Source organism: Podarcis melisellensis (genome assembly GCF_964234715.1).
Source record: "Podarcis melisellensis genome assembly, chromosome: 7".
Lineage (NCBI taxonomy): Eukaryota > Metazoa > Chordata > Lepidosauria > Squamata > Lacertidae > Podarcis > Podarcis melisellensis.
The window spans coordinates 54,049,655-54,070,687 of NC_138539.1; the positions used below are offsets into that span (position 1 = coordinate 54,049,655).

Consider the following 21,033-nt stretch of genomic DNA (forward strand, 5'->3'; position numbering starts at 1 on the left):
TGATACATATGTTGTGTGAGGAGATAACTGGTAGCTCAGGGGAAAATAATGTATAACATGGAAGTGATAAAAAATTGTATTCAGATGTTGAGTATTTCTTTTAGAACTGCAATTTGTATCCACTAATCCAGTTGCATTGTGGGTTAATAACTAAGAAGCTTAACCTTCTCCTTTCTACTTGTAAAAATGAATAACTTTCATTGTTTTGCAGGAGAGAAACCATTCAAATGTGATGAATGTAACTTTGCTTCCACAACCCAGTCCCATCTGACACGGCACAAACGTGTTCATACTGGAGAGAAACCCTACAGATGTCCTTGGTGTGACTACAGGTAATAGGTTCCTTAGTGAGAATGAAATGTAAATTGATAAATTCATGTAAATTGATAAATAAATATGTTGGCATAAAATCATCATCAGGGCAGCATTAAGATAAATAAGGGGGGCACTTATTTCTCAAAATGTATTGGGGGGTAATGGAACCCCTGTTCTGAAGCTTTTTGATGTGAGACACTGAAGCGCTAATGCTATTTATTTCACAGATGTTCTAGTGTCTGTTCAAATTCTCTGTGGAGGGACTCCTGATCTGCTTTGCCTTTTCAGATCAGCTGCAGTTTGGGAGGAAAAAAATCTTGGTTGAGTTGCAGCCATGACACTAAAGAGGAAGGTCCCCTTAAGAATTGAACAGACTCTTTGTCCATTAAGTATTTTAAATGGAAGCACCTGCCTGTTACTTTAGCAACTCAGATTCTGGTTTATTTGTGAAAGGTTTGTTTCCCACTGTGGATTCATAGAAAATACTTAGTACGATTCATAGGCAGGATTGGATATCATTTTTTTAATTAGAAAACAGGGCTGAGTGGCTATGGGTTTGCCATATTTCAAATGAGATATCGAAACACTGCTTGTCCTTTATAGACTTTCATGGTTACTTCTTACATGAATGGAAATGTTAATCCCACTGTCCTCTTGTTAATCTCACCTTGATGTGTATGCTCCTGTGTTGTTTTGAATCTACCAAAAATGTTCATTGTCAAAGCTGGGGGCAGGGAGAAGAAATTATGGCAAAAGTTGTTTAAAATTAAATATTCTGTTAGAAAGTCTTGGTCATCTGTTTCTGTTTGTGCCATGTTAAGTATGACAATGAACTGGGTAATTTGTTGGGGTCAATATTCACTTTTCTTACAACTGTTGATAATACTTTTTTTAAAAAAAGGTTTGAATGATGTCTCGTGGCCACCATAGAATTGAATCTATCTTCAGTGAAAGTAGTCAGCTCTTCAGTGTGTGTTTTTCACTACAGAATTAAATTCTGTCATTACAATACCTTACTACAGGCATAACACTGACTTATTTTTAAGTCACGAATATGCCTTCATTTTAAAGAGCTACTAATTCTACAGAAGCATCGTTATGCAGGTTGCCATCTGCTCATTGTTGTTGTTTTTGTTTTGTGTGTATTTCTTTGTAAATTATCAGAGTGAAGGTAGCAGAAGCAAAAAAATTCTATAGAAATAGGTAAGAAGCTTAAAACAGCAAGACCTGCAAACTGCATTAATTTTATAAATGCACCTTTCTAAAATATATGTCACATGTGAAGGATATCCTACAGGCTTACGGATAAATGGCATGCATTTTAATATAATTATGTAAACTAAAATAAAATATTTTACATTTATTATGCATAATAAACTAATTAAACAATGCTTGGTAAGGGATTATAGCCTCTGACATCAAGTGCAGAAGGATTCATTGTGTGGATTCAGCAGCACTTGCATTCTGAGTTAGGGAGAGTGACTCTGCAGAGAACACTTGTCTCTTTTTGGACAGCTTCCCTGGGGAGTTCATGGTTCCCTTTTATTTTTGTATACGCTCAAACTTTGTAAAATAAAGACCCATTTATAATACGTTCCAGTGTATGCAACAATATAATTAGAACAAAACTAGGATGTGGGTATTCTTTTCAAACTAAATAATCTTTCAGATACTTTTGATACGTCAGCAAATGCAGTATGCATTTGTTTCTCAGTTTTGCAGGGCATGTGCTGAGATTGCATAATTCTTTATCAGAAGCCCAAAAAATATGCACTAATGCTTGCAAGGGGAGCCATTGTATGAAACTGATGGTACAGAAGTGTGTGTGTTGTTAGTCACAATAATCTCCAGCTATTTAACATATGATGACAGGTTGGATAACATTTCATTTAATTTACAAAGTATTGTAAGACTATCCATCTCTAGGAAGAATGTTGCACTTTATGCTCAGGGGACATAATTTTCCTATAGCCAGAGTCTAGCCAGGTTGGAAACCCTACCAGCAAAGTACATGAAGAAGCAAAAATATGAGAAATGAATCTTTCGCTCTGATACTGATCACATATCACTTAAATAAGACAGATTAAATGTTTTCCCTTCTGAAGTGCTGAGGGGAAGATTGCCTGGTGCCCCATACCAAGATAGGCTGTGCCCATGTTCCCAGGATGTTGAATGTATGGAACACATTTTATTGCATTGTAGTCTGTATAAACATGTTATATGGCATCTAATCAATCCAATACTAACAAAACAACTTGAAATTGCTGATTCATTTCATGTCAAGGTTCTCTTTGAGGATAGGTTTGATACTATTACACTGGCCATAGCAAAATTCTTCATGGAGGCAGTAAAAGTCAGAAATCAGTACATACAGGCTAAAGCTTCTCTGTTGGCTAGAAAGGCTGTTTTTACACATTAACAACTATTGATATTTACTATTGTTGTACTGTGTATTTTGGGTCTGTGGACCGCAGTAAAGCTCTTTTTGTGTGTGTGTGCTTAAGTAATTCCACTGAAATCAGTGGCTAATATTTCCTAATAACCTATATATAATCAGAAACATAATTTGTAGCCCTGTGGACTGACCTAATGGTAACATTTCCTGCACATTATACAAAGTGAAATAAGAACTGGCATCTAAAACACCAGGTTCAATGCACAGAAATGACCTCCCCCGCTCCCAATGTCTGGTGGAAGCTTCTCTGCACACCTCAAATGTCTTCCAAAGATCAGAGAACATTTTGGAGTGGCAATTCATGAAGTACAAGCAAGGGTCTGCTTCCAGAATGGAAAAGCAACCAGAGTGGTACCCTAGAGCAGTGTTTCCCAACCGGTGTTCCGCGGCACACTGGTGTGCCGTGAGACCTTGCCTGGTGTGCCATGGGAGGGAGGCGGGAGAGGCGGGGCGGCGGCGGCATCTCCTGCTGGATGCAAATCCAAACATGGCGGGCGCCTCCCTCGCTCCTTTGTAGGCGGACCATCGAGAGAGAAAGAAAAGGAGGCGAAAGAGAAAGAGAAGGCGCCTGCGCGGAAAGAGGAGCGAGCAGTGCGCCTGCACGCCGCGGCGCCCGAGATCGCTTCTCCCCACCGCCCCTTGCTTCAAAAGAGGTCCGGGGACAGCGGGAAGCGCTGCCCCCGGACCTCTTTTGAAGCAAGGCTTTGCGGGGAGAAGCGATCTCCCCGCAGCCCCTTGCTTCAAAAGAGGTCCGGGGGCAGCGGGAAGCGCAGCACTTCTTCCCCGCTGCCCCCGGACCTCTTTTGAAGCAAGGGGCTGCGGGGAGATCGCTTCTCCCGGTGCTCCGAAGCGGGGCGGGGGGGCGGGAACACCTGCCCCAGCCGCCTCGCTTCGGAACGCTGCTCCGAAGCGGGGCGGGGGGCGGGAACACCTGCCCCAGCCGCCCCGCTTCGGAACGCTGCTCCGAAGCGGGGCGGGGGGCGGGAACACCTGCCCCAGCCGCCCCGCTTCGGAACGCTGCTCCGAAGCGGGGCGGGGGGGCGGGAACACCTGCCCCAGCCGCCCCGCTTCGGAACGCTGCTCCGAAGCGGGGCGGGGGGCGGGAACACCTGCCCCAGCTGCCCCGCTTCGGAACGCTGCTCCGAAGCGGGGCGGGGGGCGGGAACACTTGCCCCAGCCGCCCCGCTTCGGAACGCTGCTCCGAAGCGGGGCGGTGGGGCGGGAACCTCGCACCCCGCCGCCGGGCATCGGAACGATGCCCCGATGCCGGGCGGTGGGGCGGGAACCTCTCCCCCCGCCGCCAGGCATCGGAACGATGCCCCGATGCCGGGCGGTGGGGCAGGAACCTCTCCCCCAGCCGCCCGGCATCGGAACGATGCCCCGATGCCGGGCGGTGGGGCGGGAACCTCGCACCCCGCCGCCGGGCATCGGAACGAGGTCCTGGACCTCTTCTGAAGGCAGGCGGGGGCAAAAGTCTTTGCTCCCCCCGCCTGCCTTCCCGGGACAGCGGAGACTTCTCCGCTGCCCCAGGCGATCTTAAAAAGCTGGCGGGCGGGAGCGAAGCGTTCGCTGCCGACCCCCAGCATTTTAAAATCTCCTCGGGGCAGCGGAGACTTCGCTCCCGCCCGCCAGCATTTTAAAATCGCCCCGAGACAGCAGGGGCTTTTAAAATGCTGGCGGTCGGCAGCAAAGCCCTCCTGTCCCCGGAGCTTGCGGGGCGGGAGGTGGGAAGAAGGGCTTTTCTTCCCACCGCCAGCCTTCAGAACAGCCTTCTGAAGGCTGGCAGTGGGAAGAAAAGCCCTTGTCCCCGTCCCCCCCAGCCTTCAGAAGAGGTCGGGGGACAGACTGTCCCCGGACCTGGTCTGAAGGCGGTTTCCCTAGGAACGCATTAATTGATTTTCAATGCATTCCTATGGGAAACCGTGCATTGCAAGACGAAAAACTCGCAAGACGAAGAGACTTGCGGAACGAATTAATTTCGTCTTGCGAGGCACCACTGTACTTTTTATATAGTCAATATAGGCACAGAGTTAAATTTTTTAACATTTTCTAATGGTGGTGTGCCTCGAGATTTTTTTCATGAAAGAAGTGTGCCTTTGCCCAAAAAAGGTTGGGAAACACTGCCCTAGAGGGTGTGCAGGTTTCTCTGAATCTCCTGACCATGGTGTACAAGTCAAATATCTAAGGCATACAAGGAAAAGAGGTGATAAATTTACATGCTCAGATGGTGTCCGGTGTCTTAAGTATTTTCCCACGTATGGTTTTTTTTTTTTTTTTTTTAAGTTGGAGATGGTATCTCAAAGCATGTGAAGATATAGGAGTTCCTGCATTTAGGAACATCAGAATTTGCCTAATACCAGCTCAGGCTGTTTGTTCATCTAGTACAATGTGGTCAATCTAAATGGCAACAGCTCGTCCAGGTCTTAAGACAGTGGTCTTTTCCATCATCCGCAACCTCTGAGTGCAGCAAGATAAGTCTTCGGGAAAATGGCAAAGACATTCTTTCCCTTCATCTTGAAACTCGCTTACCAAACTGCAAGGCGTGAGCAGGCATATAACAGGAGTGGCCAGTACAGAGGGCTGCCACTGTGGCAGCCAGGTCAGAGTAGCAGAGCCAATCTGATGCTCCTGCTGGTGTTCCCAAACCACCCTGCCCTCACTGCTGTATTGCCCACCCCTCCCCACTGGCCATTCCTGGACCACAAGGTTTCTGTTCCAGTCAGTTTTTAGGTCCTGGGGATGCTGTCCCAGGGCCAGCCCAATACACTTTGATGCCTGAGGCAAAGGACAAGGTGCTTTCCAGTCTGCATATAGAAGCTGACTGGACTGGTTTTTGAACACTTCAGTGCTGGTGAAGTGACAGCATCCTCCACTGCACCTGAGGGCAGCTGACTAGCTTAGAGGGTGTAGGATAGGCTGTTTGACATGAACAGCTCAGATCTCTTTCTTTTTTTTCTTCTGAAATCTCATCATTTTATTGAGCTCTGTGTAAAATTACAGAGATGTGATCAATGGTTATGGAGGAAAAAAATGTGCACAAGGGTATCTTCTGGTGAAGGTCTCAAGAGGGACAGACAACAGATAGTGCTATAAAATTAAAACCATTTGAGACAGAGGAAAAAATTAAGGGGGTTTCTTCCAACCACAGGGGAAGGCTGTACACCAAATTTCATCAACATCCGAGACAGAGGGTGACATGCCTTCATTGAAATGACATAGAATGACCCAACACAAATGGTGTGTTTTAGCTGAAATACAGAGAAGGTACATAACCAACTCCTGGTAGTAGGAACAGCTCAGATCTCTAAGAAATGGGAACAGCCAGGGAGGATAAAGAGGAATGTTCCGGGGACTGCTGCTCCCCTTATACATCCCAGCATCTGCCACCTGAGGTGGCAATCTCATTCTGCCTAATAGAACGGCTGACCCTGCAGGCCCCATTTCTTGTTAGTATTTTCTGTTAAAATCATTTAGTGTTTCATCTCCCTCCCTATCTTTTTAAAAATTACCTTGTTTCATTCTCCACACTCTTCAGTTTGCCTCATTTTATAATGATATGGTGGGAAGTGCTGGTGAGAAAGATTTCCCCTACCCCATATTTATTTAATGTGAAATAAAGTAGTCATCTTAAAAAGAATTTTAAAGCATTTCAACCCCCCCCCGGGGGGGTACCTTTCCTTCAGGTTTTGGGAAGGAATGTGATATTTGATTTTTTTTGTACTTGCTCATTGCATCCAGTTTTAAAAAAATTAACCCCTCTTTTTTTAACAGATGGACAACTTAGTTTTGTCACGCATCTTGTGTTTTTCTTGTCATTCGCTATTAATTACAAGTTTTCACCAGCTACTCTTTAACTTCACATCTTATTTTTGGAAACAATGGAACAATGATCTATTTTGCAACTTTTTAATCTGCAGCAAATCCCATATGCCAACTTTCAAACCTAGGAAGAAGCGATTTCCCAATCTATAGATTTTTCTACTTGTTAAAACACTAGAATAGAAATAACCATGTAATCTAGGTTCTCTTCCAATGAAATTTGTATATTAAATGTCTTCCAGGGGAGTACTTACAAAGACCAAGTACAGTAGTGTACATTACAGATATTTTTTTAAAAGGGTATATTCCGTAGTCTCTTTAGCATGACTCTAAATTCAGTCTGACGTACAAATAATTGCATTTCTGTTTTATTATTGCATCCCAATTTTTACTTGTTATGTACACTTTATGTGGCTCTACTATGATTCATATTTCAGCTGCTGGACTGGGGGGGGGGGGATAATGTCTCATAGCAGAATTGGGTTCTGTCATAAGATTCTGGAGCCCAGAATTCATGGAGTTGTTGACAAGACCTTTCATTTGGGGAAGAAGAGCATGCCACTTGTGTTGCTTGCACAACACTCCTTCTGGGGGGGAAAACACATTGGTAGTAGCATTCAAAGGCGCTCAGCTTCCTCTTTCATGCCGTGTTCTCTTGGCCAGAGGCAAATGTCAGTATGGTGACTGGCTTATAAAGAAAAATGTGTGCTTATTGGAAAGCATGATTATCCCTTAAAACAGTATGCACAGTCCTGAGAACTGTGCTTCTTTTAAGGAGTTATTCTGCATGTCAGAACCATTTATTTAGTACACAGTTTGATAGCAAGCTTGGTGCTTTTCATTTCTTCCTTTCTTTCTTTTTAATGTAGATCCATAAGAGCTAGGTATTTACTTTCTGTATAAAATAACATACCAGGAGCAGAAAGGGAAGTATATTGGGATCTAAGATATACTAGAAATATTTCTCAACATGAGTATCGTTTATTTTTTAAAAAAATAGTAATTACTCTCTGGAGCTTTTTATTGTGCTAGTGAAATGAAGAATTCTGTATTATTAATATTATTGTTATGCCCCTTAGCTTTCTGTTCAGTTATTTCATACTGAACTTGTTTTAGCTCTGTACTCACATTCTATGATTTACTGTTCCTTGCTTTCTATACTATACTATTTGCGAGACATTTAGGGTGATATCCATATTCAGAGATGGAAATCAATAGGCTTAAGTTAGTTATGATTTGACTTAAGTCCATTGATTTCATTTGTGCTTGCTCTGCATATGACTTGATCAGATATCCACTTTAATTTCTTTTTATACCTGCAGGATGGTACCCTCCATTGCTGATCATGCGTATTAACAATTTAATCTTATGCTTTAGGTATTAGATCACAACTTTATATATTCTGCTATGTCATCCTCTGCTTTGCATATGGAGTGGGAAACACGGCCCCTTGCTACTGTGTAGTACCAGTGTGAACTTGATACCTTTTGGGATGTAATACAAGAAGGAGCAGGCCACCACATCTCTGTCTTTGCCAGGCCAGGGATTTCACTGGTGGCTGCTGATGTTATCCCTGTCCAGGGGGTGGTACAGAGTTAGTTATATTTATTCTACAAAATAGAGACACAATAGAGCTGACGTTTGGGCTCTTAGCTGCTTTGAAATTCATATTTTCCAAGTTCATAAAAAAGATTAAAAACCTTTCTAGTTAGCAAATTTAGGTTGGGGATCTTCCTGTTCTACAAGGAAAAGAGAAGCTACAGCTGTTGTTTCCTGTTTATCTTGCATATGTTTCATGTTTCATCCCTTCAGCTTCATTTCTTCTGCCCCAAACCACCATCATTACCATTGTTCTTATTATCAGGTCAAAAAAGCTGTTTGCTTCATAATTCATCTCAAAATGCAACAGTTTGCCTTTTGGATTTATTGTGTATTAGTATGAGTGTAGGCTTAAAGAGAAGCAGGCAACTTTTTCATGTTAACCCCATTCAAAGTTTCTATGTTCAGGATGTACAACAACATCCTGAAATTATACTTAACAAATCTAGTGTATATTTATCTAGCATTGCTGAATCATTAAGCAAATGTTTATTTCTGTGTATAAAATATGCTAACTAATATACATTTGGTTTGTGACATAATTAAAAAGTAAACAAGCACTCAGATCAATTAGTGTAACCATTTTTGAAAACAAAGTGGCCTTCTTTCTACATAAGAATCAAAATAAACATGTTTTTTTAGGTTATGCCTCTTTGGTCTCAATTCCCATTATGAAAGGACCAAGGCTATCTTTGGGGATGGTCATTCTACAAGGAATATCTTTGGACAGTCCCTGGTGTGGTAGTTAGCTATTACCTTATATACATTATGGTAGAAATACAAGCCTTGCAAGGAAAAACATAAACTATATTTTGACAGTACTATTTTGGCAGTATTCCCCAAGCATTTGAGCTATTATCATGTAATGAAGTTGTTGTGTATGTTCTTTAGTTCTGTGTAGATAATATTGCAAACTCTCCTTTTGTTTTCTTATTTTTGACTATCAAGGCTTCTGTAGTAAAAAGACTGAAATTATTGTTTTGCACTTGTCTCCAACTCTAAAGGGGGTGCAACTGTGGGTCTTAATATCAGTTACACCCATTTCAGAAAAAAGGAGTTGAGAAATTATTTTGTAAAAGGAGGTAAAAAGCTTCCTATGGGAATTGATCGTGGAAATGGGTCGTGCTAGAGGAGAATGAGGTATAGCCAACCTTAGTCCTACTCAGAAGAGACCGATTGAAATTAATGGGCATGGCTAAATTAGGAACCTTAAAGGTCTGTCACGAGTAAAACTTGCCTATATACAACTCAACATGTTATAGAAAAGGCCTACTTAGAGGTGTATCTGGGAACTATTTAATAAGGGGATTAGCCGGGCTGAGATAATAATTCTTCATTTGGTTAAGATTCAACTTTTGGGATCTTTTTGTAGATCTCTGTGAGTACAAAAGCTGATTTAATGTTGTTAAGAGCCAACAATTATTTATTCGGAATAGTTATAAGTTTTAATATATATTCTCACCCATCCCTATGCTCTGTAAAGAAACCTAAATGTGAGACTTGCACTGTGTAACCAACTGGAAGGAAAGGGCTTGATAGGGATATAAGTGGCATGCATTGGTCTCCCACTGAGCGCTCTGCTACTTTGCTTCCATGTACCCTCATCTGTACATGACGGGGGAAGACAGCTGCCAGGTTGTTGACAGGGACTAGTTGGGAAGATGTTTCACCAGTATTGAAAGAAGTTCACTGACTCACGATCCATTTCTGAATGTGGTTCAAAGTGCTAGTGCTTACCTTTAAAGCCTTGTATAGCTTAGGGCACTGGTACCTGAAGAAACACTTGCTCCTATACAAACCAGCCTGTGTATTAAAGTCATTGTTGAAGGATCTCCTTCAGATGCTTCTGGTGACCAGAAAAGGGAACTTTCTCAGTGGAATTCACTCCTCATGGAGGGTACTGGGGTTCTTTAGAACTAGATGAAGATGTAGTGCAATATTATTGTATTGTATTTTTTAAAAAAAACCCCAAAAAAACACCTCTTGTTTTTGTCCTTGTGCTCAAGAAGTTTTACTGAAATACAGTATATGAATCTTTTAAATAAATAAAATAAAAAATGAAGAGAGGGAAATTAGGTCTGTTACTGCCCACACAGAATTGTGCCTCAAATGTTGCTAAAACTATATGAGGTGCTAAAATCATAGTTAAAAGTACTGTTGGACAGGCCTGGTTATCCTGGAGACAGAATAACTTGATTATCCTTGAAAACTACTGCATGAGCACCTTTTAAATGTTTGAATTGTGAAACTGAAGTGGTCTGTTTCACATTTTGCTCACCTCAAGTTTTCTTTATAATTTAAAATGTTCCCTAAGAACATTTGATTTAGTTATTTTCTGGATAACCTCTATGCTTAAAATTCATTTTAAGGAGTCCCTCATTTTAATGAAACACAAATTTTACTACTAAACTATCAAGTAATGTTGCTAAATGAAGTTTAGGAGATTGAAACTACAAATTAGGTACATTTAACAATGATGGATTAAGAGCTAACAATTAAATAGTATATGACTGCATTGTGGTTATAAGACATGACTTATTTATGCTTGTATGTGTATATCTTTACATTTTCCATCTTGCTTTAACCCAAAGGCAAAGGGGAATATAACAGTGTTTATAAATGTAATATAAGTTACAGCAGAAAAAACCTTCTTAAAATGAAAACTACTTTGAACTTAGGGTTGATGTCCCAAAGGCTCAGATAATATGTTTCAGGTTGCAAACAGAAAAAAACACTTACTAAGGAGTAAGTCCCATCTAACAGTGGAACTTACTTCTGAGGAAATATGCATAGGATTGCATTGTGAAAACAAATTAAAACATATAATGTATTAAATTAATTTCTAGTTTCTCAGGCCCTCACCACCAAACAGGGCAACAGCAATTCTACACTGCTTTCAAAAGATGCTACCAAAATAAACGATGCTGCCAAAGTATGGAGCAGCCATTGGGCATGGATATATGTAGGATAGCTCACATGCTCAGCCAGCTAAAGGACCTCCTTGCATAGTGGAGGAGCAGTCATACATGGCAGTAGGGGTGCCAACTTGAATAAAATATTGGGGAGAGGTAAGCCCCACCTTGCATAATCATAAGACACGGTGCATGCATACCATTTGAATAGCCCAGCCCCTCAAATATTTTTGGGGGCGGCCCAAGGGACCTTGGCCCCTAGGAGTTGGCAACATAAATGAATGACAGACACATCACTCCACAGGTAGGGCTGAATGCATGTAAATGCAGTTAGTGCAATCTTTGCTCACCTTTATTTTGAGTGAGAATATGAACCATTTTTTTGCTTGGCCAAACCCAAATAAAGCACTGTGACTTCATTTACAGTTAATGCATTTTCTCTTCTAACCTGAATGTTAGATGAGTAAGTCAAGCATCCAGCCAGCTCAGAGCTAGAAAAGAGAAAGTGCCTGGAGCTGAGGGTGCCAGACCAATGCTCAATAGGCAGTACATTAACAGTGACTCTGCAAGAAAAAAGGGTGTATAGCAAATGGGCTTGTGTGAACTGAAAGAATCAATAAGACAAGGGAGACAGTATAATTAGGTAGAGATGAAAATTGGTCCAGGTAAGACTAAGTCTAACATTGTGAGTACTGGTCATCTACTACATCCTGGCCAAAGAGATGAGAAGCATTTTTTCCACCCTGTTGCTTCCCTGGGTTCTTGATTGCAAACAATTACAGATGGTCAGTGTGCCAAATATGGTTGCATGTGCACCATCTAAGTTTCCACTTGGAATATTGCTGTTTTTATGCATAGTTAGGTCAGAGAGGCAGTGAGTTTCAAAAGAAATTTTAAGCTTGGGGTTGATGCCGAGAGGGACAGGGAGTCTTTGCAAGCAATATAAAAAGAGAGAGTATATTTAATGATAGTTAACCTACTTTTAGAAGTAGCCAACTCTAGGCATCCCCCTCCCTAGCTACTAGCCTTTGTCTTGTCATTGTTGCTGTGAAGCAGCTTTTCTTCCCAGCAGCTAATGCTGATTCTCTGCAGTAGGCTTTCTCTGCCATGAGCATAGGGACAGAATATGAAGCTACGATTCCTGAAGCTGAGCAGGAATCCACAGAGGAAGTGATTTTTGCTATTATACCCAAAAGCAGGTTACTTCACTGTGGTGCAAGGAAGTACCAGAAGATGATCTGTGACTCACCAGACACAATTTGTCCCCCAGTTGTATATTTTTCTTCTTCCTTTCTCAAGGCAGATTATCAAGTTCAAAGTCTAGCCCTTAGTCTTGCTCCCCCCCCCCCTTCCTGGCTGAGTGGAACAGCCTGCATTCTACAACTGTACTATCTTTTTATATTTTGTGCAGCAGTGATATTGCTATTAAGATACATGTCCAGAAAGCTCTGCAGTTTATATTGCTATAAAACTTCTCTTTGTGTTATGTGCCTATAAATATATCAGAGCATTTTAGATGACATCATAAACTATTTGAAAATCACACTTTATGATACCACCAAGAACCTCTTAAAATAAGGTATGTATACATTTACATCCCTTACATGCACACCCATCCTTTCAACCCCCTTCAGGCTAATTATTAATTTTTTGCAGTGACAGGGCAGGGCTGCTGACTTGGGGTCTTTCTGGAGAGTTGTTTTATTGCATCATAGACACGCAGTTGTTACTCAGTTGTGCCATTTTGAGAATGAGCTTTAAAGGTGTTTTAAATTGCAGTTTATGTTTCTGACTGCTTTAGAAGCTGGATGCTCCCTGATGTACCCTTCTAATGAAAGCACTGACTTTGCCTTTTAAAATTTGAATTTGGGTTGGTGGTCGGAAAGTGATGAATGTTAAGACAGCAAGAAACAAGTATGTTCAGAAGAAGTGAGCCTTTCTCAGAAATACCTATGGCAACGAGGGAAATCCTTGCTCACAGTTGCCTGCCAGTGGTTATTAATTAGTCAGAGGAAGCCAGTACATGTACCTAGTTGTTTCCAGAACTAGAAGCAAATAAATCAGGAGCCCAACATAGGAGCAAATAACAATGGATTTGGTGGGCTAATTTGGATGTTCAAATCTCTTCCATGGCTGCATGGAGTGAGTAGCATATGATCTAGAGCAATCCACAAATACAAGCAGCAATATTAATGTATAAGACAACTTCAGAAATGAATTGCCATGCTCTCTCAAATCACCACCAGAAAGCTGTGCTTGTATTTCTGGATATGCCAGCTGAGATTTTAGCTTTTCCCATGAAGTGCTGCCATAGTGTCACGGCAGTTCCAACATCTGAAGTGGTTCTGTGTCTCTATCCACTAGCTAGCCAGTCTGCCAGCTTATCAGCAAGATTACTCCCATGTTGTCTATCCATAGCTCTGTTAGGCTGCTAGGAGCTGGAGGGTTTCCATTTATAATATGTTAAGGCAGGGGAAGGCCTCCAGAAGTTGTTGGACAACAACTCCAATCCTCCGCAGTCAGCAGGAATAAAAGTCGGGGGTGATGGGAGTTGCGGGTCTATAACATATTGAGGGCACCATGTTAGCAACCCCTGGGTTAAGGGCTACATTGTCATAAACACAGGTGAACATTGCTGGTCACTTCTGGTGAACTGCTGGTGAACTGTGAATTGCTGGTGAACATTCAGTGGTCTCTGCCTTATGATGGCACTGTTCAGACTCAGCAGCCTTTATTTACACATATTTTTCCTTCATAAAGGGTCAAGTTAATGAGGAAATGCCTCAGAGTTCTGTTCTTCTAACGTTTCCTATAATTTCTTTAAAAGCCTCACTGCTGCCTTACCCTATTCAAAGGCAACATGGACAGGAGTGGAGAAGCCTCTCTCCTAGCAGTATTCTCATAAACAATTTTTTGGGAAGAGATGTGAATCTTCCTACTGCCAGGAGTAGCCAAGGCTGTGGTGCACTGGGAAGTAAAAGGCTAGTGATTGTGTGTGTATCTAGCTGTTTGGGGAAGACAGCAAACTAGTGTCTGTCGTGAGGCATGAGGCTCTATCAACACCATGCAAGTGCATAATTACTGACTGCCCAGTACTTGCCAGTGTGGGGCTGCTCACATTATGGCACACACCTGCAATGTGCTAAGCTGGCAGCCCACCTGCTTCCTCCACTTCCTTGCAATGCCCACCGATGAGGACTCCAGGTCCTTATTGCTCAGCTGTGGCAGCCTCTTACTTTTTAGCACACAACATTCCTAGGCCAACTAACAGTAAGATAAGAGATCAGGAATTAAAATAGGAATTACAATCATGGTAAGCCAAATTACAAAAAATGCACCAGTCTTGATGGGGCAGAGCCCAGTAGAAGGTTTGGTGGTTAGCTTGCCTTCCAATCCTGGTGTGCACTCCTCCACCTTGCCTTCCAAAATACTTGCATGAGCCCTCTCTGCCAGGCATGAGCACCCACCTGTAGTTTGCAAACACCCTGCCATCTTAATAACCCCCTAAAAACCATTTCACATGCCAAAATAACTCCCTCCTTCAGTTCTGTCAGCCTAAACATCCCTTTTATTCAAGGATCATTTTCACTCACCAAAGGAAATAACCGCTTCATACCACTTGCTTTCACTTGGTTGCCAATGTAGCAGCTCTTTTTATATTTCTTGACAACTACTTTGTAATTTTTTTATGAAAGGGAGGCAGTACCAACCATTGGTAAATCAGCCTCATTTCCCCACCAGGGGCATCATTTCCTGGCCATGGAGATAAATTAAATGGTCAAGGTGCTGTGGTCATATCTGGCATCCCTGAGCCTTATGTTTGAGACTTGTTTTTCTATTTATTCTTGTAATAATACCTTTTTCTTATCTGCATTCTTCCCCCCTCCCCCTTTCTGGATAGCATATTTCAATTAGCATCAGTGAGATTTTTTTTATATAAAAAAATTAACTATTAATATACAAATATGTTTTTTGTACCTTTTGATGTATTTTCCCTACTTTCATAATTCTTAAAAGTGCAACCTCAAAACCACTTTATACAGATAGTTACCCTTAACACCCTGGCAGTGAGGGAGGTTAGCAGGAGGGAAAGGGTTTTGTGATTCCTAGTAGTGTTGGGTGGTAATTATTGTAGAGCAAAGCCATACGATTTGCTGTATGTGATGTAGCATTAAACATGCTTCACAGGCCTGTCCCTTTAATGATAGCTGTATATCTTTTAGTTCCTCATGACTTAACTCAAGGCTTCACAAATTCCTTTGCTGTGATGCAAAATAGTTTCAAAAGAGTTCTCTGGTTTTTATTAAAGGGATCTTATTTTAGTTTAAAAGCGGAATATATGTTTTCTTTAGCTGTAAAAGCACAATCAAGGCAACATGATAAGTGAGTCAGTGTTGTAAAAGTAAAACTAATTTTGCCTTCACTCACATGAGCTATAGAAGGAGGAAGCTTTATTGTCCCTTGGAAGGTGATAAGGCAGAGTAATTGTATATTATACTGTCCTGGAACATCTGCCTGAAGACTGTTGGAGCAATTCATCTATCATGGACAATGCAGCATGTTTTGTCTTTCTGCTTTAACCCATCCCCACTTGCTTGGCCTGCACGGAGGTTTTGATAGGGACTATGCCTGGGCTGGGGCTCACATTAATCAGTCCCCTTGTTCAACACTCCAGCTGACATAATTACAACCTGCGCACAGCAGTTATTCAAGTCGAGTCCTTGTCACTCGTGGTGCGAAACTACACAGCTCAGATCCCGAAGGAGATTGCCTTATCACACAGAACAAGGGCTCACAGGAGTTGAAGAGAATAGAAATGGGAAAATGTCTTCCGGGAGTACTATATATTCCTTTAAAATAAGACATTTGAGAGACTTACAAGGGACAAAGAGAAGCATTGTGCAGGCTCTGAAATGAACCCAGTTATTATTTTTAAAAAGATTACACAGGCCATTTTTGTGAAATGGACAGGGATTATTAAATAAATTCAGTGGTTCCTGTCTCTTATCATTCAGTGCCTCTGTCCTATTAGCGTTCGTGTGTACTTGTTCTCTCTCTCTCTCTCTCTCTCTCTCTCTCTCTCTCTCTCTCTCTCTCTCTCTCTCTTTCCTTCCCTCTCTCTTTTTCCCCATAAGTGATAGAATAGTTTTTGGACTAGTAGAACATGTAAGCATCCCTAAGTAGAAAGCTGCAAAGCACAACTATTGCTGGTGGTGCCAGTAACATGTGAGCCTGTCTGGGTCTGAGTTAAAGCTAAGAGAGGTTACTTGCAAAAAATGGGATTTCGGAGGGGAACAATGGTATAGCTATTTTCCCCCCATAGAGCAGCATGGAAATATTAGAAATGCTATTTCATTAACTTGACTAACTTTGCCATATGCCTGAACCCTTATATGCCAGTGCAATCACTGAGATCATCTGGAGAAGCAATGTTAGTTATTCCCTATTTTTTCAGAAGCCCAACTGGCTTCAACTAGAAGTTGGGCATTAACGTTGCTGGTCCCATGCTGTGCTATACTTCTCCAGCAGATTCAGCAGCCATCCTTTCTTCTGCTTTTTATGTCGACAGGGCTATGCCGTTGTTTAAAGTTTTTCAACTTGAGCTAGTCATTTATTTATTTGTTATTGTATTTATGACACTTTATGTTTTATTGTACTTGCATATTTTATTGTACTCTACCTTGGTGTTTTATATGAGGGACGGTCTATAAATATTTTTCTATACAGAAATAAATGCTTGTTATTTACAATTATCCAATGCTGCTGTTTCCCAGTATTAGAAAGAAGATATTCCCTTCTTCTTTTTCTTTTGCCCACAGTTAAGCTTCATTCCCCAGCCCTCCCTGTTAGCTTGAAGGACCCACAGCTGGAATAAATTTGTCAGTGAATTCTGGCCTCATTGGCCCCACCCACTTAGCAGCACCTGCAAAAAGAATTGCCATGTAATCTGAAGAATACTGGCTTGGCCCAGTCAGTCCCACTGAGGCATGGAGCTCACTTGGGGAAGATCTACACTCATAGTTTTTTACGTTAAGGAACGGCTAAGGAATGGTTTTGATAACCATATGGCCACATAACATTCTGCTTTTAACATTATTTAAATGTGACACCAGAAAGCACTACAGAGCACCCAGCTACCAGCTGTAGGGAGACACCATTTTGATGAAGGTAAGAAATGTTTTATTTTGCAAGTATGCCCTGTGACGTTTTAGAATGATATCGTTCTAATAATGTTAAACAGGTCAGTGTAAATCCAGCCTTGGTGACCTCAAGACAGTCACTTTCCGCCTAAGCTACCGGAAAGGGTTGTTTTTAGGATACAATGAGGTTGCAGGGACTGTGTACACCACCTTGAGTTCTTTAAATAAAAAGCAGTATATGTGAGAAGTAAACAAGCAAAGAAATAAATTATTTAAAACTTAAGAAGTTTTAGCCTAGAAACATTTTGTTTGCTCTACTTGTGCATGCTTCCTCCAGTCTAGGCATCAAAGAAATTAAATGATGCAAATTTACACTATCTTGATCCAACCACATTTGTTTCATAGCTTCTCCAGCTGATGCATCAGGCCATAATTTACATGTAGTGTTACAGTTTTAGAAGTGACTGTATAAAAGCATCAGATTCTTACAGAGGGTGTTTAACGCAACATGCCTAATTTCCAGTGTACATTTCTATGCTTTTAACACCGAGGAGCCATCTTGTTCCTGATGCAGAAAACATGGGGAGCTTTCTGACTCAGACTACTTAATGGCTAGGCCAAAATGCAGCCTGGTTATGCTGCCCTTAGCTTACAAGATAGCCATTAAATTCATCTTTGGGGCCTCTGCAGTACCATATTTAAGAATGTGCCTTTGCATGCAAGCAAGTATGACAATTATGTGAAAAAGAGATTTGTTACATTCCAGTAAGTTTTGGTGGTAGGTTCTCCCCACCCCCCACCCCAGAACAATTTAGAAAGCTCAAACAGTATCGGGAACCAGCTGGATGCTGAGGAGAAGCGGGGTTGGAAACTGAAGGGATCAGTGATCAGGCAGAGCCCGTAACAGCCAGGAGATAAGAGGCAGAGGCAGGAGAATCTGCAGGATTGGAGAATGAAGAATGGGTGTAGGAGGAGGGGGAGATAGGTCAGACTAGTGTAGTCAAGGGCTTCTACACCTCCTTCTGCTGCTGCCCCCACCTCTCCTGCTCTACTGTCTCTCAGGACCAGAAGAGGATTAAAAGGGGAGGGGCAGAAACAGGTAACATGCAGGCAGTCTTTGCCTGTTTTCACACAGCTCTGATGAGGGAAATACATACATTGAGGGGACAAGGCCTCTCTCGGGTGCACACACCTAGGGGTAGCTGAGAGACATAGGATCAAGGGACATGCCCTTTCCTAACTTGTAAGTGTACTTTTGACAAAGAGTTAATTCCTCACTCTGGACATTCCTGGCCTGAAAGTGCCATGACAAAGAGAAGGACAGACTTTGAGTGTGCAGAAAACCTTATTCTTGGATTTTAAAAAGATCAATAGTGTTTCTTACAGTGATGATAGGCAACCACGCATGATACAAGTTTTGCAATCCACAGACAAGTCACATATGTGAAAAGCAGAAACAATACAATTTGGCTTGGTTTGGTTTTATTTTTAAAAACTTTATTTATGTAGAATTCACACAATGAACATCTCATAATAAATATGGGATTTGTGTTACCATCTTGGACGAACTAAATTTTGCATTCAGGAATTGAATCTGAGCAGGTGAAATGAAATGAAAGAGACAGAGAGGGAGACTTGTTTTCTGTCTCTGGCTATACAAGATGGTGAAGGCAGTACAATAGCTAAAGGAAATAATCATTTAGAGTAGAGGTGATAGAGACAGTACTGCTTTGGACACTCAACCAGGCAGTAGATCAACAGGATTTTCCCTCTAGGGAGCTATGTCTGCTACAAGAGTGGCTGAAGGAACTGACACAAAGGGCCAGTTGGAAGAAGTACCATCTGCATATAGGATTGACAGGCAGCCTTCAGGGTGTGTTGCTATCATTTCTGACTCCAGCAAAGTTCAGAGTCTCTTTTCATCTCATTACAGCAAGCAGAATCTATGAGCTTTCATAAACTCCATCTGTACATTTACATTTGTGAGCATATTTTCTGCATTTCTGTGGACGTACAAAGAATTGTAAATTCTCTATCACTGTATCTTGACTGCTTTTATTACTTCTATTTATTTGGAATATATGTATGTGTATTACACACACACAAACACACACACACAGAGAGAGAGAGAGAGAGAGAGTGAGAGAGTGTATAATAATATTTGGTAGGAGGCAAAATGTAATAAATGGATTGCTAAAGTCCTCCCCACCCCCTGTCCAACCCATTTTTGAGCAAAAGGGGCAATCCCATGACTACTGTGTAAATTTCACATCATTTTTCAATTTCATTTCAAGCAGCTGTATAATTCCACTGAGATTGATGAGACCACTTAAATGTCAAAATTATGGCATATTCTTGAACATTTTAAAACAGATACCTTTGTATAGAATACAATTCATTTTCTGATACATTTTTACATTATCCCCTAAAAGGTTCCCCTCCTCCAAGTTCTAGTTGAAACTGAGTTCAGACTTGTGTAAATTTTCAAAGTTTACATTGTTCTGTTCTGTTCCTCTTGGTCTCAGCTTGTGGTTCATAAGAGATGACAGAATGTTAGTAAATGTGGTTGCAGAACAAAGAGCATTATGGGGGCACTGAGCGATGTTTGGGTATTTAGACTTTTGGCTATACAGTGGTACCTCGGGTTAAGTACTTCATTTGTTCCAGAGGTCTGTTCTTAACCTGAAACTGTTCTTAACCTGAAGCACCACTTTAGCAGGACCTCCTGCTGCTGCCGTGCCGCCGGAGCACGATTTCTGTTTTTATCCTGAAGCAAAGTTCTTAACCTGAAGCACTATTTCTGGGTTAGCGGAGTCTGTAAGCTGAAGCATATGTAACCCGAGGTACCACTGTACGGAGTTAATTTTCCAATCGATATAGTTAAGCAAAAACAGATTAATTGGACTGTGTATTATTTGAACTATATTACCCTAGTATGAAACTGTACATAAAATGCAACCAGTTGTTACTTTTAAGAATATAGCTTTCCTGCTGACATAGTTAATGGCCCAATTTCTGCATCATATGCTGCTGTATGCTTCTACAAAAGGCAGATACTATTATGTGGTATCTGTCAATTCATAGAAGAGGGCTCTGGTTCTAGGTAAGGTTTTTTGTTAATAAAGTGTGGAAAAGCTACTAATAACGTGTGGATTTATTCTAAATCTAACATCTGAATTCTCTGTTTGTGCCACTCTTGACCTAGGTATCTGTTGCCATTTGGTATTCCTTGTGCCCAGTGCTATTTTTCTATAAAAAGAGGTGCTGAAGCTCACCAGTAACTTCTCCCTTTTTTTTTTTAGAATTGCAATGGCGCCTACTTGAGAGGTGCCGGAACTGAGTTCCAGTGACTTCCGGGGGGGGGGGGGGAGCCCTGTTTGTGCCGAATCTTTCAAAATACCGTGGAAGAGTAGCTGAGCTTTCTTCAGCAGTCAAAGTGGCTTGCAGCCTCATGTATACAAAGCACCCAATGTTTTTTGTTTCCATCTTATTTTTGGATGGTGAAGAATACATCACTGCAACTCTTCCTTTAGCTGATTTCTTAGCATTTATTTTCTTGTGTGCAAAGGAGTGAATGCTGCTTTAGAACAGCTACCCACTTAAACATTCGTATTTACAGGAGTTGCTTTGTGCATTCTTTTATTTTACACTTCGGAAACTGGTGTGTGCTAGAAGGGTGACTGTGAATGTGTGTGTGTGTGGTCGGAGCTGCCATTTGGATATACAACTTTTGCTGAAGGGATACTGGGACAAGAGCAATAACTTATCAGTTTTCTCAAGCATTTCAGTGCTG

At 41.5% G+C, this 21,033-nt stretch overlaps 1 protein-coding gene and 1 long non-coding RNA gene across 2 annotated transcripts in view; both read left to right on the top strand.

The window, feature by feature from the left end:
* ZNF407 (zinc finger protein 407) overlaps positions 1-21,033 on the top strand; it is a 331,643-nt gene that overhangs the window by 213,531 nt on the left and 97,079 nt on the right. Inside the window, exon 7 of the mRNA XM_081919417.1 lies at positions 212-332. Within this exon, the coding sequence (XP_081775543.1) occupies positions 212-332 (121 nt within the window). The remainder of the gene's footprint in view (positions 1-211; positions 333-21,033) is intronic.
* Positions 18,842-20,598, top strand: LOC309374530. The gene is made up of 2 exons (XR_014170618.1): positions 18,842-19,875; positions 20,100-20,598. It is a non-coding gene; the product is annotated as an uncharacterized lncRNA (long non-coding RNA).